General features: G+C 58.9%; 1 protein-coding gene across 1 annotated transcript in view; it reads left to right on the forward strand.

Moving 5' to 3' along the window:
* The window catches only part of RRBP1 (ribosome binding protein 1), a 51515-nt gene extending 37519 nt beyond the window's left edge, over window positions 1–13996 (forward strand). The window contains 12 exon segments of the mRNA XM_017895502.1: window positions 1907–1999; window positions 2081–2164; window positions 2305–2394; window positions 3055–3147; window positions 3490–3561; window positions 4134–4229; window positions 5254–5337; window positions 7091–7198; window positions 7921–8004; window positions 12166–12264; window positions 12852–12995; window positions 13454–13996. Of these exon segments, the coding sequence (XP_017750991.1) occupies window positions 1907–1999; window positions 2081–2164; window positions 2305–2394; window positions 3055–3147; window positions 3490–3561; window positions 4134–4229; window positions 5254–5337; window positions 7091–7198; window positions 7921–8004; window positions 12166–12264; window positions 12852–12995; window positions 13454–13492 (1086 nt within the window). The 3' untranslated portion in view covers window positions 13493–13996.
* Window positions 13997–17948: the final 3952 nt, after the last annotated feature.

Here is a 17948-nt window from a genome sequence, read left to right on the forward strand (position 1 = left end):
CACTCCAGCCTCTGTCTCCTGGGTTCAAGCGATTCTCCTGCCTCAGCCTTTCAAGTAGCTGGGGTTACAGGCTCCACCACGCCCGGCTAATTTTTGCATTGTTTGTAGAGACGGGGTTTTGCCATGTTGGCCAGGTTGGTCTCCAACTCCTGACCTCAAGTGATCTGCCTGCCTTGGCCTTCCAAAGTGTTGGGATTACAGGCGTGAGCCACTGTGCCCAGTCCCATGAAGAGTCTTTAAGTCACAGAGGGGAGGACATTGTTTGCAGCGAGCACTCGGGGAATGGGGGCCACGTTGGCCCCGCGCTCCACACTGTCCAGGTGGGATGTGTGCAGGCGTCTCCCAGTGTCTGAGCCCACAGGTTGCCTCTGGGGCGCTGGGCTGTCCAGGAGCCAGTGAGGAGGCTCTGGCCAGGGGACATGGCCAGCAGCCATAACTAAAGGCCTCGCCCACACTTTGAGGTCACACAACGTTTTCCTACCTCATGAAAGGGCCTCGCCTCCCAGCCTCCCTCACGGGAATGTCTGCCCCAATGGCAGGAGCTTTGCAGCGACTCCCAGGAAGCCTGAGGGTTGTATCAGATGAGGACCACTAGCTAGGGCAGGAGGTGAAGGATGGCCTCAGGCCACGCTGTGAGAGCTATAGTTAGACTCCTAGAATCTTGGCCTTGTAGCCCCCCGTGACCTCAGAAACTGGCTACCATGTGGTAAATGAAGCTGTGACCAGAGATGTCACCTGACTTGATTGTGGTCACACAGCCAGATAGAAGGTGGCCTCTGGGTCTCCAGCTTGCCTTGACTCATAACTGGAGGCCTTGGTGGTGGTGAGGTCAGGGGTCCACATGGGGCACGGGCCCTACCTGTGCATAACTTGGCCAGCCAGGAAGGGCCCGCTTCTCAGGTGTGCGTCAGGCCAGAGGGCACTGCGCTCAGGCTGGGTGTCCGATGGTCAGCATCCTCCGTGCACATTCCAGGACTCTGCTCGGGGGAGTTACACTCCATCGACTCTGATCCAGGTGGAGTTCCTGAGGCCTCCCTGGGTCTCAGGCCAGGCCTGTCCAGGTGGTGGTAGGGCCAGACACAGGCTGGACCCCGGCAGCTGTCCCCTCAGGGTGTGGGAGGGCCCAGCTCTCTCCCCGGGGACCCTGTGGTCCTAGGCTTTGCTTCTTGGTTCCCTTGGGCCCCCTTTGTTTCCTTTGTTTGCTGTGCTTTGAATGGGGGCCGCTGGCTCTTCGTCCAGGAGGATTGAAGGGGTGTCCGACCCAGCATGGCACAGGGTGCAAAGTCCCTGCCTCCTCTGAGTCGCCTTCTCCCTCTGCAGAGGGGGAATGTTGATCCTCCCTCTCCAGGGTGGCTGGAGATGAGCCTCTCTGGGTTGCCCCTTCCTCGCTGCCACTAACCCCTAACTGTGGTGCCGCCAGCAGACACACCGCTTCCCTGCCTTCACCCCCATCCCCGTCACAGCTCTAGATTCCAAAATATTGGGGTCCATGAGTGTCCTCCTATCCCCTTTTCCTGCCCTGGCTCCCACACATCAACCAGGGCCCCCCCAAATTCCCACACACATGCACACACGCCCAGAGAGCTCGGGACATGAGAGCTGGTGGAGACCCCGTCCCTGTTGCGAGATGTTCCGGGAGCTGGCACTTGCCATCTTGGCCTGACGCAGTATGCTGCTTTCATCAGAGCTCAGTGTGTTTGAAGTGGACCGGACACAGGCTGGGTAACCCTCTGCTTACAGTCAGCCTCGTGGAGCCTCATCTGCTCCTTTGATTCTTGTCGCTTCCCTGAAGAGCTGAGGATGTGCCATTTCTGGGACAGAGACCCGGGCATATCAGTAAGACCTGGGGAGGTGCCCCACATCTCCGCAGCTGAACGCCTTCTGCTCTTCCCCGCCCGCCCCCCAGGAGGAATCGGAGAAGCAGCTCCGCCTGATTGAGGCACAGACCATGGAGGCCCTGCTGACTCTGCTCCCAGAACTCTCTGTCTTGGCGCAACAGGTAGGAGGGGAGGGTGGTTCCCGGGGACCTCACGGTTCCCAGGGAACGTCCCTGGGTCTCACCGAATGTGTTTCGTTGCAGGATTACACTGAGTGGCTGCAGGATCTCAAAGAGAAAGGCCCCACACTGCTGAAGCACCCGCCAGCTCCCGCAGAGCCCTCCTCGGTCAGTGTGGCTGCCTGGCAAGGGCCCTCTGTTGGGCTCCCCTGTCCCCAGGAAGAGGGGCTGCCCCAGGTTGTTTCAATGGGAAGCCAAGAGAAAAACCTTAGTGTGTGGCTAACGACACCTGTTCTTCCCTCTCTCAGGACCTGGCCTCCAAGTTGAGCGAGGCCGAGGAGGCGCAGAGCACGCTGCAGGCCGAGTGTGACCAGTACCGCAGCATCCTGGCGGAGACGGTGAGCGCTGGGAACCTGTCAGCTGGGCATCCCTGGGAGGCTGCCGGGAAGGAGAGCTTCAGGGCCTACAGGGCAGGAGGTGGCCTGGTGTGTTGGAAAAGCCGACTGGCCTTGTGACTCTGGGCCCCGTTCTTTGGCTGCATGGCAAAGGGGATGGATGGCGCCCTCTGAGGTCGTCATTGTTTCTAAGCTGAGGAGAGGGCCAAGGTGAAGGTTTGGGGCCGGTCTCTGAGCAGGGGAAGGGGAAAGATGGGGTAAGCAGCTGTGACGGCCAGGTTGAACTCCCTTTCTTTGTGACTTCAAGAGCAATGCCAAGTCCAGCCCTGCCACTCTCTGGCTGGCCCATCCCGTGCTCCTCATCCTGGGCCACTGACAAACTTGGTGCCGGTGGCAAAGCCCAGCAGTGACAAGCGTCCTAGTGGTCCCGTGCAGGTCACAGACCTCGTTTCCTTGAGTGGCACTGCAGCCACCCTGGCCACTGGCCAGAGGACCTCCCTCCCAGGACAGTGGCTGCCTTCTCTCCCCACCTAATGCTGGTCCTCATGAAGTCACAGCAGGGGAAGCACGGCAGGTGACCAGGGCTGCAGGGACAGGAAGATGTGGTTGTGTGGTGCGCGTACCGGGAGGGAGAGGGCCCTGCCTCACCTCGGTTTCCCCCAGGAGGGCATGCTGAGAGACCTGCAGAAGAGCGTGGAGGAGGAGGAGCAAGTGTGGAGGGCCAAGGTGGGCGCCGCGGAGGAGGAGCTCCAGAAGGTATGTGCAGCCCTGCCTGCCTCCCGGCACTGTGGAGCACGTGAAGCCCAGGGGAGAGTTGACAGGGTTGTCTGTCACCTGTGAGACTCGTGTGTCTTGGTGGGGCTTTTCCACGACTCTCTATGAAGCACAGTTGTGGGATGACAGCTCAGCCCGTCCTCCAGGAGGCCACTGCCTAGGAAGGCGCTGCCAGATGGCGCCAGGGTGACTGTCCCAGCTGTGTGGGGTGGGCACCCCTGGGGCTTCCTAAGTTGGGTCAGTCCTGCTCGGGTCCCAAGATGGCCTCGGAAGGAGACACCCCCAGGCGCTCATGTCTGACGGAGCCTTTCCCTTGCTTTGTAGTCACGGGTCACAGTGAAGCATCTCGAAGAGACTGTAGAGAAGCTAAAAGGAGAACTTGAAAGTTCAGACCAGGTATGTGGGGACTCTACTCAGAAAACTCTTTCTCTTGTCCCTGGAGCCTCTTTGAAAGTGACATTATTGCAGAGGGCACTTCAATTATTTCTTCCTCATGGACCGTGTGCCTTACGGGAGGCATTCTCTCTCAAGCCCAGGCATCTTGTCCGTCCTGTTTTTCCTTAATGAGAGACATTTACTACCTCAGAGGACCCTGAGACAGCCGCGGGCCCTGTGCAGACCTGCCCTGCCCTGGTGAACAGGGCTCCTGCCACGGCCTTCACAGTCAACGTGACCCCACTGCCCCCTTCAGATGCCACAGGGAGCCCTGGAGAAGGTACCCTTGGTACCTACCTTTGCAAGTAAATCTAAGAGCATGTCAGCCTCCAGAAGTGCTCAAGTGCAGCCTGCCACTTTCATTAAGGGGTTCTCTTGCTGCTGACTAGTTTCTCATTCGCTTGGTAGCTGATGGGCCTCAGGGATCTCCCGACAGCCCTCACCTATCCCAGGCCCAGTCTGCTCCCTGGGGTTAGTGCCCTTTGAGCAGAGGCTGCTGGCACACGTGTGTGCCTGTCTGTGTGTCTGTCCAGGTGAGGGAGCACACGTCACATTTGGAGGCAGAGCTGGAAAAGCACATGGCAGCTGCCAGCGCCGAGTGCCAGAACTACGCCAAGGAGGTGGCAGGGGTGAGTCTGCCCCCCGAGGAGCGCAGCCCCTGCCCAGCAGAGCTGCGGTCCTCCCTGAGCTGCTTCTCAGCCCTGTGGGAGCAGCTCTCGTTGACATAAGCCTTGAAGTCTGAGTCCTCAGGGGTTTGCCTGAAGCCTTGCAGGCCCCTTGTTGGGCTGTCAGACCTGAGGTGTGTCTCAGGGCAGGTTTCAAAAAGGCAGCCTCCCAGCCAGGGCAGGGGCAGAGCCAGGCAGCCTCCCAGCCAGGGCAGGGGCAGAGCCAAGCAGCCTCCCAGCCAGGGCAGGGGCAGAGCCAGGCAGCCCTGCCCCGTTGGAGGCATTTGGCATTTTAGGTTATCCCTCCACAAGGGGATTCTGTGTCTGGCTTGCTGATGTCGTATCTGGTGGGGAGTGGATTTAGATCTGATACTGTTTTCTGCTCTTCAGAAGCAGAAAGCACAAATCCAGCATCCCAATTCTGGTTTAATCTCAAACTTTTGGGCCAGGTACAGCGGCTCATGCCTGTAATCCCAGGACTTTGAAAGGCTGAGGTGGATTGCTTGAGGCCAGAAATTGGAGACCGGCCTGGGCAACATAGCAAGACCCCATCTCTACCCCAAAAAAAGAAAAAAAAATTAGCCAGGCACAGTGGTGGGCACCTCCAGTCCCAGCTGCTTAGGAGACTGATGCAGGAGGATGGCCTGAGCCCAAGAGTTCAAGAACAGCATGGACGACAGATTGAGACCATCTCTGAAAAACAAAATCTCAAACTTTTGGCCCTTTTTTGTAAGAGATTATCATCAGTAAACATTTGTGAAGGTCTGAAAGAGGTGTGCAGTGAACACCATTCTTCCTAAGTCCTCAGAAAAGAAATTGTAGCTGTAGGAAGCCTGGCGAGCCCTGTGCCCTCCCGATTCTGTGACCCTCCTCAGGGCTTTGGTTAAGTGGATGTATTAGGTTTTATGTTTCGGCGCTAACTCACGGGCACTGGTTTTCTCCTTTTCTCTCCTTTTTTCCCATCACCTGCCTCTGTTTTCTCCCCAAGCTGAGGCAACTTCTCCTAGAATCTCAATCTCAGCTCGATGCAGCCAAGAGCGAAGCCCAGAAACAGAGTGATGAGCTTGCCCTGGTAGGTGGCCTCCATGTCCCCATGCAGGAGTGTGACCTGGGGTGTTGCGTGTGTGAGATGCATTTGCCAGTCATGCGTTTGTGTCCACTCAAAGATAAACAAAGTCTAGGGAAGGGACAGTGTCACCCGTTGAGCAGCATGGGGCCAGCTTCTGGGGGCCTTCCTGCACATTTGCCCAGAACTCTGAGCTAGGCTTGTGGCTGTTGGGACCAGCGTGCTCCCACTCCATCTCCTGTCCCCTGGCTACCTCGTCCCCTTTTCAAGGTAGTGAGAGCTCTGGGTGTCCGCACTCCCTGTGAGCCCATTGTAGTCACCTGGGGGCGTCAGGGACATTAACAGTCCCTGGCATCACAAGACCAGGAAGCCTGGGGGTTCCTCCTGATCTGGCCACCCATCGCCCTGGGGCTCTCAGCAAGTCCCGTGCCTTCTGTGGGTTTTTCTCACCTCAGTGACAGCTCAGATCAATTCAGTCAAAGCCACAGGCATGCAGGGAAGACCTGCTTCACGCCCGGCCTGGTACCAGGTGCAGAGAGCAGCCCCGTTGGCAGACCACAGGAGCTCTGCCTGTGCAGGCGGCCTCTTGAGTCCCTCCTGGGATTCAGCTCAGGTGTCTGATGCCAAGTCCCAGCTCCTTGGCAGATTCCACCCAGCCTCACCGGATCTGGTACCGCCCCAAGACTGGTGCTGTGCGCAGCACCCTGTGAGGCTGCAGACATGTTCTGTTTGTCTGCAGTGTTTTTTTAAATCTTGAATTAGTTGTCAACAAGGAGAAATTCGGAGATTTTAAATAAAAATGGGCTGGCATTCCCCCTGCAGCAGCCAGTGAGTCTGGCACATGCTCCCAACGCCCTGGGTCCCCCTTGGTTGTTCGGGTCTTACCCGGGTCAGAACACCAGAGGGCAGTGCTGCTCAGGCCAGGTCTCCTGTGTCTAGGGGCCACTCACTGAAGCCCTGGCTGAGCAAAGTCTGGGTGACAGGCCCTGGGGGCGTGGCCCAGGCCGGGGGTGTGCAGAGAAAACCCCCTGGAGTTTCTGTTGCCTTCCAACTGTGCAGTTTGGCATTTGTGTTGGGAGGGGCTGTTCAAAGGGAGGGAAGAATGTGTGGGGTTCCCACATACCTGGGGTGGCCCCTCAGCGCAGGGCCTGAGACCACCCATGTTCCCTGGGGAGCTTATGCCAAGGGCCCCACCCGGGTCTCCAGTTGGAACCTCTACCCCAGCCTCTCGAGTGACACCTGCCCTTCAAATTGCAGGCCCAGTGGTTTGGGGGCAACCAGATATGTCACCCACTCCCAGTGATGGAGCTCAGGGGTGGGGGACCTTGTTAGGCAAGAATGTCATCTCGCAATGTTTTCTAGACCCCACAAAGGGCTCTGAGCAGTGGACTGTGTCCTTGAAGGAGAAACGGGGAGTGTAGACAGCGTGGCGGCCACCCCGTTCCATTGGGGTTCATTCGCTCTGTGGGCCGTGCTCATCAGCGCTCCCCTCACTCCCAGGGAGGGCGCCCCTCCGGCTGGGCTTGGAGCAGAGCACATGGGTCTCATTAGCCCAGAGGTTTGGTGGCCTTGGTTTGGCTCAGGTTGGCGGGGGCCCTGGGGGGGACCCAGACTTAAGTCACAGTTACCAAGCCAGGTCCCCTGAAGGAACTTTGGCTGTTGAGAGCAGCCACGGTCCTCCGAGGGGGTCCCTGCAGGAGTGAGCATGGTAGGTGTGCGACTGGCCGTGCATTTGCAAACCCACCCCTTCCTGTTCCAGGTCAGGCAGCAGTTGAGTGAAATGAAGAGCCACGTAGAGGATGGTGACATAGCTGGGGCCCCAGCTTCCTCCCCAGAGGCCCCCCCAGCCCAGCAGGACCCTGCTCAGGTTAGGGTGGTGAGCCGGTCCCCAGACATATCACTAACCCCAGGAAGAGTGCAGGTTCTGCTGCCCCTGTTCTGACTAAACCCCACACCGGCTGCTCTGGCCCCCGCTGCTTCCCCATCCCACCCTGCTTTGCCCCATGTGGGTCACCCAGGTTCAGAGAATGCCACAGAGCACGGGACAGGAAGGTGGCCAGGTGGAGAGGCTGGAGGAGTGGGGGGAGGTAGGACTCGAAGAGGGAGTCCGCGATTTGGGGTCTGCACCTAATGGGCTGGGGGAGCAGCCCTGGGCAGGGTCTGCAGCCACCGAAGGGGACTGTCTCCCACTGCAGCCGCGGCTGGGACATCGCTAGCAGGATATTCACCCTCCAGAGTTTTGAGCCTGGCAATAGCCACCACGAGCCCTCACTGGGAGGCAGGGTCTGTCCCTGGGGTGGCCGCAGTGTGGCTGCTGTGGTTGTCACCGTGGGGGCGGGGCTTGGAGGCGTCTTTCTTGTCCTGTGAGTCTCATTAAAGGCCCCTGAGGTTGCAGAGGCCCCATCAGCTGCTCCTGAGCCACACCCAAGTCTGTACCAGGGGCTAAGGTGCCATCTCCCCAGCGAGGGGAGCACTGGGCCAGGAAAGGGGAAGCTAGAAGCAGCTACAGAGCGGGGCCTGTGCTGGAGACCTGGGCCCCCAGAGGGTTCCTCACCGGTTTGCCGGGTTATGTTTGTGGTGTTTGCACAGCTGAAGACGCAACTGGAGCGGACAGAAGCCATCCTGGAGGATGAGCAGACGCAGCGGCAGAAGCTCACGGCCGAGTTTGAGGAGGTCAGGCCCTGCCTGGTGACTCTCAGCCCCCATCAGCCCCTGGGCCCTGAATCTCCAGGGAACAAGTGGGTCAGCCCTGCCCCCCTCGGCTGTGCCCAGCAGCACCTGGCTGGGCCTTCTGGGCAGCAGTGGATGGGCCCCGGGCAGGTGGAGCACAGGCTGGAGGCACCTTGGGAGCCCTATGGGTGGTCTGCATCCCTAAGGAGTCTTGAGGGCCTGGGGCTGGGGTCAGGACTTGTGAGTCCGGCCCACTCATTCCAGCTACAGGATGGAGCTGTTGCTCCATCANGCAGCCTCCCAGCCAGGGCAGGGGCAGAGCCAGGCAGCCCTGCCCCGTTGGAGGCATTTGGCATTTTAGGTTATCCCTCCACAAGGGGATTCTGTGTCTGGCTTGCTGATGTCGTATCTGGTGGGGAGTGGATTTAGATCTGATACTGTTTTCTGCTCTTCAGAAGCAGAAAGCACAAATCCAGCATCCCAATTCTGGTTTAATCTCAAACTTTTGGGCCAGGTACAGCGGCTCATGCCTGTAATCCCAGGACTTTGAAAGGCTGAGGTGGATTGCTTGAGGCCAGAAATTGGAGACCGGCCTGGGCAACATAGCAAGACCCCATCTCTACCCCAAAAAAAGAAAAAAAAATTAGCCAGGCACAGTGGTGGGCACCTCCAGTCCCAGCTGCTTAGGAGACTGATGCAGGAGGATGGCCTGAGCCCAAGAGTTCAAGAACAGCATGGACGACAGATTGAGACCATCTCTGAAAACAAAATCTCAAACTTTTGGCCCTTTTTTGTAAGAGATTATCATCAGTAAACATTTGTGAAGGTCTGAAAGAGGTGTGCAGTGAACACCATTCTTCCTAAGTCCTCAGAAAAGAAATTGTAGCTGTAGGAAGCCTGGCGAGCCCTGTGCCCTCCCGATTCTGTGACCCTCCTCAGGGCTTTGGTTAAGTGGATGTATTAGGTTTTATGTTTCGGCGCTAACTCACGGGCACTGGTTTTCTCCTTTTCTCTCCTTTTTTCCCATCACCTGCCTCTGTTTTCTCCCCAAGCTGAGGCAACTTCTCCTAGAATCTCAATCTCAGCTCGATGCAGCCAAGAGCGAAGCCCAGAAACAGAGTGATGAGCTTGCCCTGGTAGGTGGCCTCCATGTCCCCATGCAGGAGTGTGACCTGGGGTGTTGCGTGTGTGAGATGCATTTGCCAGTCATGCGTTTGTGTCCACTCAAAGATAAACAAAGTCTAGGGAAGGGACAGTGTCACCCGTTGAGCAGCATGGGGCCAGCTTCTGGGGCCTTCCTGCACATTTGCCCAGAACTCTGAGCTAGGCTTGTGGCTGTTGGGACCAGCGTGCTCCCACTCCATCTCCTGTCCCCTGGCTACCTCGTCCCCTTTTCAAGGTAGTGAGAGCTCTGGGTGTCCGCACTCCCTGTGAGCCCATTGTAGTCACCTGGGGCGTCAGGGACATTAACAGTCCCTGGCATCACAAGACCAGGAAGCCTGGGGTTCCTCCTGATCTGGCCACCCATCGCCCTGGGGCTCTCAGCAAGTCCCGTGCCTTCTGTGGGTTTTCTCACCTCAGTGACAGCTCAGATCAATTCAGTCAAAGCCACAGGCATGCAGGGAAGACCTGCTTCACGCCCGGCCTGGTACCAGGTGCAGAGAGCAGCCCCGTTGGCAGACCACAGGAGCTCTGCCTGTGCAGGCGGCCTCTTGAGTCCCTCCTGGGATTCAGCTCAGGTGTCTGATGCCAAGTCCCAGCTCCTTGGCAGATTCCACCCAGCCTCACCGGATCTGGTACCGCCCCAAGACTGGTGCTGTGCGCAGCACCCTGTGAGGCTGCAGACATGTTCTGTTTGTCTGCAGTGTTTTTTTAAATCTTGAATTAGTTGTCAACAAGGAGAAATTCGGAGATTTTAAATAAAATGGGCTGGCATTCCCCTGCAGCAGCCAGTGAGTCTGGCACATGCTCCCAACGCCCTGGGTCCCCTTGGTTGTTCGGGTCTTACCCGGGTCAGAACACCAGAGGGCAGTGCTGCTCAGGCCAGGTCTCCTGTGTCTAGGGGCCACTCACTGAAGCCCTGGCTGAGCAAAGTCTGGGTGACAGGCCCTGGGGCGTGGCCCAGGCCGGGGTGTGCAGAGAAAACCCCTGGAGTTTCTGTTGCCTTCCAACTGTGCAGTTTGGCATTTGTGTTGGGAGGGGCTGTTCAAAGGGAGGGAAGAATGTGTGGGGTTCCCACATACCTGGGGTGGCCCCTCAGCGCAGGGCCTGAGACCACCCATGTTCCCTGGGGAGCTTATGCCAAGGGCCCCACCCGGGTCTCCAGTTGGAACCTCTACCCCAGCCTCTCGAGTGACACCTGCCCTTCAAATTGCAGGCCCAGTGGTTTGGGGCAACCAGATATGTCACCCACTCCCAGTGATGGAGCTCAGGGGTGGGGACCTTGTTAGGCAAGAATGTCATCTCGCAATGTTTTCTAGACCCCACAAAGGGCTCTGAGCAGTGGACTGTGTCCTTGAAGGAGAAACGGGGAGTGTAGACAGCGTGGCGGCCACCCCGTTCCATTGGGGTTCATTCGCTCTGTGGGCCGTGCTCATCAGCGCTCCCCTCACTCCCAGGGAGGGCGCCCCTCCGGCTGGGCTTGGAGCAGAGCACATGGGTCTCATTAGCCCAGAGGTTTGGTGGCCTTGGTTTGGCTCAGGTTGGCGGGGCCCTGGGGGGGACCCAGACTTAAGTCACAGTTACCAAGCCAGGTCCCCTGAAGGAACTTTGGCTGTTGAGAGCAGCCACGGTCCTCCGAGGGGTCCCTGCAGGAGTGAGCATGGTAGGTGTGCGACTGGCCGTGCATTTGCAAACCCACCCCTTCCTGTTCCAGGTCAGGCAGCAGTTGAGTGAAATGAAGAGCCACGTAGAGGATGGTGACATAGCTGGGGCCCCAGCTTCCTCCCCAGAGGCCCCCCCAGCCCAGCAGGACCCTGCTCAGGTTAGGGTGGTGAGCCGGTCCCCAGACATATCACTAACCCCAGGAAGAGTGCAGGTTCTGCTGCCCCTGTTCTGACTAAACCCCACACCGGCTGCTCTGGCCCCTGCTGCTTCCCCATCCCACCCTGCTTTGCCCCATGTGGGTCACCCAGGTTCAGAGAATGCCACAGAGCACGGGACAGGAAGGTGGCCAGGTGGAGAGGCTGGAGGAGTGGGGGGAGGTAGGACTCGAAGAGGGAGTCCGCGATTTGGGGTCTGCACCTAATGGGCTGGGGAGCAGCCCTGGGCAGGGTCTGCAGCCACCGAAGGGGACTGTCTCCCACTGCAGCCGCGGCTGGGACATCGCTAGCAGGATATTCACCCTCCAGAGTTTTGAGCCTGGCAATAGCCACCACGAGCCCTCACTGGGAGGCAGGGTCTGTCCCTGGGGTGGCCGCAGTGTGGCTGCTGTGGTTGTCACCGTGGGGCGGGGCTTGGAGGCGTCTTTCTTGTCCTGTGAGTCTCATTAAAGGCCCCTGAGGTTGCAGAGGCCCCATCAGCTGCTCCTGAGCCACACCCAAGTCTGTACCAGGGGCTAAGGTGCCATCTCCCCAGCGAGGGGAGCACTGGGCCAGGAAAGGGGAAGCTAGAAGCAGCTACAGAGCGGGGCCTGTGCTGGAGACCTGGGCCCCAGAGGGTTCCTCACCGGTTTGCCGGGTTATGTTTGTGGTGTTTGCACAGCTGAAGACGCAACTGGAGCGGACAGAAGCCATCCTGGAGGATGAGCAGACGCAGCGGCAGAAGCTCACGGCCGAGTTTGAGGAGGTCAGGCCCTGCCTGGTGACTCTCAGCCCCATCAGCCCCTGGGCCCTGAATCTCCAGGGAACAAGTGGGTCAGCCCTGCCCCCCTCGGCTGTGCCCAGCAGCACCTGGCTGGGCCTTCTGGGCAGCAGTGGATGGGCCCCGGGCAGGTGGAGCACAGGCTGGAGGCACCTTGGGCGCCCTATGGGTGGTCTGCATCCCTAAGGAGTCTTGAGGGCCTGGGGCTGGGGTCAGGACTTGTGAGTCCGGCCCACTCATTCTAGCTACAGGATGGAGCTGTTGCTCCATCAGGCTGGGGGTGTCCTCTGGTCCCCAAGTGTGCTCAGTAGGGTCTTGACAGCACAGCCATTTGTAAGACGTCTCACTTCCCTCTCTGGCAAGGCTCAGACCTCAGCGTGTCGGTTACAAGAAGAGTTGGAGAAGCTCCGCACAGCCGGCCCCCTAGAGTCTTCAGAAACAGAGGAGGCCTCACAGCTGAAGGCAGGCAGGGGCTGGGGTGGGGGTCACACCTGTGGGGTCTGCTCTGGGGCTGGGGCCACTCTTGGCCTCGGAAAGGGGCCAGGAAGGGGAGAGCCGACCCCACCGGGACCTGCCCTCGGCACTGGTTCCCCTTGTCACTCCTCTGTGCTGTGTCACTCCTCGGTGCTGGGGTGGGGGCTCCTAGCCCTGCAGTGTCACATGGTCACATGGCAGCCATTAGTCCGGGTGGCTGTTGAAATGTGAATCATGTAGAACGTGAAGTGCGTTCCTCACCCACGTGTCTGGCGCTCCGTAGTCAGGTGTGTCTCCTGTGCTGCCTTGGACGGTGCCGAGTAGACTGCTCCTGCCCCGGGAAGGTCTCCTGGTGGTGCTGAGAGAGCAGGACACAGCCTTGACAGGCAACAGCCTTGACGGGCAGCATGGGCGGTTTCCTCCCTGTTGTCACCACCTGTCTCTGGGTGACCAGGAGTTGCCTTCCTTGTGTCCCCAGAGGGCTCCAGTTCCTGGCATCAGGGTCCTGTGGGCGTCGCTGGGGTGGCCCTCCTGCTGGTGCAAGGGCTGACCCCCGGCAACCTCTTGACCATCAGGAGAGACTAGAAAAAGAGAAGAAGTTAACAAGTGACCTGGGACGTGCCGCCACCAAACTGCAGGAGCTTCTGAAGACGACCCAGGAGCAGCTGGCAAGGGAGAAGGACACCGTGAAGAAGCTGCAGGAACAGCTGGAAAAGACAGTGCGTGCCTGGCCCCAAAGCAGGGTGGGAGGAGTCACCCTGGGTGGGAGCACTGGGCCAGGAGCCCCAGGGGAGGCAGGACCGGGAGAGGCAGAGCTGGGCGGAGGTAGTGGGGACAGACACTTCCTGACGAGTGCTTCAGCCCGCCCAGCCCAGCACCCGCCCTCTGGGGTTCCCTTGCCGGTCCCACTGCTGGCCCAGGTCTTCACTTTGTACCTGTGCGGGCCTCTTAGCCAGTGCCCCAGCCCCTGCCCTGCAGGATGATGGTTTCCCCTCAGCTCCCACCAACTCCTCCCTGTCCCCCAGCCCCACGGGTCTGTGGCTCCTGTTCTCTGAGGGACTGGAGTGGCTTGAGGGGGCCAGTCCGGTGAGGGACCGATGGCCCAGGGAGGAGGGCAGGTGGTTCTGCCGTGGCTCATGGCCCAGCCCCCCTTCATGCCACCTGCCTTCGTTCACAGGAGGACGGCAGCAGCTCAAAGGAGGGCACCTCTGTCTGAGTCTCCTCTGTGGAAAAAGAAGTTACTGTTCAACTTACCAAAATGCCTTACACATTCCTTACAAATACACCGACCAACCTACACAGCGTTATCCAGGCCCAACTTCCGGTAGCTCCGAGAGAAGCCATGAGAGACGAGTCTCTTAGAGCCACAGAAGTAGACCTTCCAGAGCCCCAGTTTGTAAACGAACCTGTGTCACATTTGATAAACACTATCCTGGGCGCAGCCCTGGGCCACCACCGAGGGACGCCAAAGTCCTGGTTGGCTCTGACAGCCCTGTGGGTGTGTGGGAGGCCGGGTACTCGGGGGTCTGTCTGTCAGTGCAATCGTTTCGTGTTTTTTCAGCAGGGCGGGACGGGAAGCGGGTGGGACCGGGCAGCCAGTTCTCGAAGGCTGAGGGGCCGACTGGAAGCCACAGCCCCTCACCCCTAGACATTGCCAACGAGAACTGACGTGCGACCTCCTGGGTGTTGATGGCATTAAAACCAACGTTGGTGCCCGGTGCTGTGGTCTCGTCTGGTCGTCTGCTGGGGCTCCCCCATCTGCTGTTGGGCCCAAGATGAAGAACCAAGGGGTGGGGGCATCCTGGGGGAGAGAGCGAGTGTGGGCCTCGGCTGCTTTGAAGGCAGGGCCTCTGCAGCTCCGCGTAGTGTGGGGCTGAGACTCGCTGCTTCCGGGGCCGCCAGCAGTTTTCCCTGTCACCTCCCAGATGTCAGTGCCCTCCGGGCAGGATAAGGGAGCAGGGCCTGCTACACCTGAGAGCCAGACACATGGACTGCTGCCCCGCATCCCGGAGGGGCCGAGGTTTGTGAGCGCGGCTGGTGGTGTGGGCTGCTGTGTGACAGAGGTCTGGGAATGAACAAGGGGTCTCTGTCCTGGCTGGGGCTTGAACAAACACCCACATTCCAAGAGGGTGGGCCAGGGCTAGAGCAGCCCACTGCCTGCCCCTGGGAGGCAGAGTTTCACCTGCAGAAGCCAGCTTAGGTTTGCCACGACCCTCAGACCCAGTGTCCTCAGCGGCCCCTGACAGCATGGTCCTTGGCCCCAAGAAGTGTGTCTCTTTGAGTGTAAGCAATAGGAACCTGGAGCTTAGTCCACAAAGAGACGTTCAGAGGCTCAGTCACAGTAGGGCCCCAACCAATTCCGGAATGGAAGGCGTGTCTACGTTGACCAAGGACTGTTCACTTGCATCTCCCTGCCAAGCCTCAGAATCTTGGGAGAGGGTCTGCTTGGCCGAACTTGGCTGGGGGACAACTGGGCTCTTGGATGGCAGGTCCTGCAGGATGGCATTGTGAGAAGGGTGCTGTCGAGGACAGTGGCAATAAGAACCAGGGTCTCCACAGCCTATGAGCATGGCAGGTGGCCTGCTCTGGGATTTCTGTCAGGCATGGCCCTTTCAGCTGATGGCAGTGACTCGGGGGTGGTTTTCACAACCTCAAGACCTAGGGAAGCCCTGTGGTGTGCATCTGTCTGCCTCCCTTCCTCAGCGCCCCCACACGGCCTCTGCCTGCAGCCTGGAACTGCTTAGCCTCAAACTGCTCGGCCCAGCCCTGGTGCCAGCTCTCAGGAAGTGCCTGTGGGCCACTCAGCCGTGGTGTGTGGCACTGTGTGTCATGGCTGTTCTTGGTGCTGGGAATCCTGGGATGGTCCCTGGAGAAGTGGGCTTAAGCTGAGCTCCCAGGAAAAGCAGATGTGTGTGAGGTGAGGGAGGCTGGCACTCAGGCAGCAGCAGCATAGAGGTATGGAGGGGGGCCAGGTTACCAAGGCCAGGGGGCGCTGGACCGGGGAGGCAGTACAGCCATTGAGGTTTCTGAGTAGGGAGAGCCAAGCCTGCCTGTTGTAGAACTCTAGAGGAGGCTGAAGCAGAAAGGGATCCCCCAGTCTTGGAACATTGACATCCTGGCTTCTGGCTGGGAGACTGAGTAGCAGGAAGTGCCTGCAAGGACACCTGATGGCTGCCCGTTCCCAGCCCCGTGCCTGGCGCTCAGCGAGCCCTCAGTCCTCCCGGTGAGGTGCACCCTGCCCCCCTCCCCGGGCTAAAGGCTGGGCAGGTTCAAACCCACCTCTCTGACACGTGGCTAGGCCCCACAGCCTGGGAGGTTAGTACTTGCGGGGCAGGGCTGGGCTCTGGAATGTGGGGAGCCTGGGGAAGAGCACCTGGGGCTGAGTGCCCCGCAATAGCCACTGGGCCCCCTGCGTCTGCACCCCCATGCATCTAGTACAGGGGGCTGAGTGAGAGCACAGGTTTTGGGTGAGGGAGGCCACCTGCAGGAGGCAGAACTCCACACGTGGGTGGCCATAGGTCAGGTCAGTGGTGTGGGCCCCGATGAGTGTGGGGAACAGGCAGACCTGTGTGCTGCAGCAGGGCTGCCACTGAATCGCCCCCATCGACCTGCCACACTGCGAGACTGAGCGCCCCATGCTGGGCTGATGCCCTCTGAAGGCACAGGAATGGGGCAGGGGTACCCATTTTGAGCAGAGGAAAGGGTAGACCTTGGGGAAGGAGAAGGGATGCTGGGGTGCCACGCTGCCGCTTCTGTGGCCACCTGCTAGGAGCCCCAGGTCTGTGCATGCAGAAGGGAGGAAGCTGAAGGCAGGTAGCACGGGGTGTAGGACTCCTGTGCGGCTGGCCCGGGAGTTCAGGAGAATGCCACTTGGGAGCTTTTCTCCTGCAGCTCCAGTTCTAAGGGCCCATCATCTGTTGTCCCCACCTGCCCCAGCAGGGCCAGAGCAGTCCTTAGGCCCAGCAGTGGTACCTCCCAGGTGGGCAGAGGGAGCTGAGTCTGCCAGGCTGCCGGCTGGGCCCTGCCTCAGGTGGGCCGGGCCTCCTCAACTGTCCCAGGCCAGGTTCCATGTCAGGCTCTGGGGAAGCCAGCTGAGGCGCAGCCCTCACAGACTTCCTGCGGAAGGGGCTAGCAGCCCTCCCCAGCCCCCCGGCATTCCCCAGCGTGGCACAGGTCACTGGCCTGGCCATTCGCAGCCCCGTCTTGCAGCTGTAGCCGAGTTCAGGCAGCACCAGAGGACTGGCTCGTGGTGTTCCTGGCATGAAGTTCACTGTGGAGGCAGGACTCACCCAGCTGCCACACAACAGACGAACCACTGCTCCTCCCTGGACTGGCTTCCCAAAGCCAGACCCTGGGTTTGGGCCGTTGGGTGAAGATGACCAGAGCTCACAGAGTAGACGTGAAGTTCAGGTTAACGTGGCCCATAGACAGCACAACGGGACCTGAAGCCCCTCACAGACAGCTGCGCTCAGACGAGCTTCCTCAGGTCGTCTCCATGTGATACTCTGGAACACAGGCACCACAATGCTGCGCCTGCTGGCCGCACCTATGGCACCCCGAGAAGGAAGGGGTGCGGAGAAGGAAACTGTGCAGCGAAGGCAGGGAGCCAGTGAGGCCTGAGGGACAAGGGCGGGGAAAGCGAGGTTTTGTTATAGAAGCCACTCCAGGCCCTCCGCAGATGCCATCACTGCGCTTCCTTCAGGGTTGGGTCTGACGGGAGCTCAGAGCCCAAAAGAAATGCTTTCCGTCTTGGCCCTTTCAAATCTCACCCCTAGCACTGAACAAGGTCTAACCTTTGAATTTCCAATGTTAGAAATGTTGTGGAAAGATGATCCAATTATAATAAGAGAAATGAAGTGAATTACCCTGAGGTGTTGAGAATAGCTCAGGAACAGAAATAAAGAAGTCTGAGTTTTTGTCCCAGTTCTGCCACCTGTGAGTTGACTAACCTTAGGCAAATTACTTCACCTCTGGGCTGGTTACTGAGGGTACTGGCCAGAGGCTCTGTAAGTCCCTTCCCCAGGGCCCTTTTGGGACTGTGCAGAACCCAGAGAGCCCTCAGTAACAAAACACGGTACTCAAGCCTGCCTTCCACCGAAACCCTGGCTCCTGGAATACTCCCCTTGCGGGCCATAATGCCATTACTGTCCCTTCCAGCTGCAGCCCAGCTGGAACCCAGTCTAGAGCCCGTTCTCAATTTCAGAAATGCCCCAAATCACCAAGAAGTGATGTGTGTGGCGCATATTCAGTCTCTGGTGGTCCCAAGGGCAATTACAGTCAAGAAACAAGTTGCACTTGCTGGGCCTACAGCAGCCAGTACTCTGCAGAAAGGAAACCACCAAACGAAACCTATGATCCAAGTCACCGTGTCCCGTTTTTGCACAGTAATATTGTCTAACTTCACAGTCAAGCTCTGATTGAATTCTGTTAGCAATGGCTTTATTTGCTGCTTTGTCAGGCCAAGAGAGTAACCGCTAGATGAGACTAAGTCAGCTTTCCACAAATACATTTTTGCAGTGCGTTAGCATTTGTGAAAAGGTAAATGTATTTTCTGGAAGCAGAGTATACTTGTAGTTTTGTTCCTGACCAACAGCAGACCAATCAGCTGAGGTCTGAACCCTAATTTTGTACCAGAATCACCCTGAGTGCTTGTGAGCACAATTCTTGGGCCT

Source organism: Rhinopithecus bieti, unplaced genomic scaffold, assembly GCF_001698545.2.
Source record: "Rhinopithecus bieti isolate Rb0 unplaced genomic scaffold, ASM169854v2 scaffold_25396, whole genome shotgun sequence".
NCBI classification, from domain to species: Eukaryota; Metazoa; Chordata; class Mammalia; order Primates; family Cercopithecidae; genus Rhinopithecus; species Rhinopithecus bieti.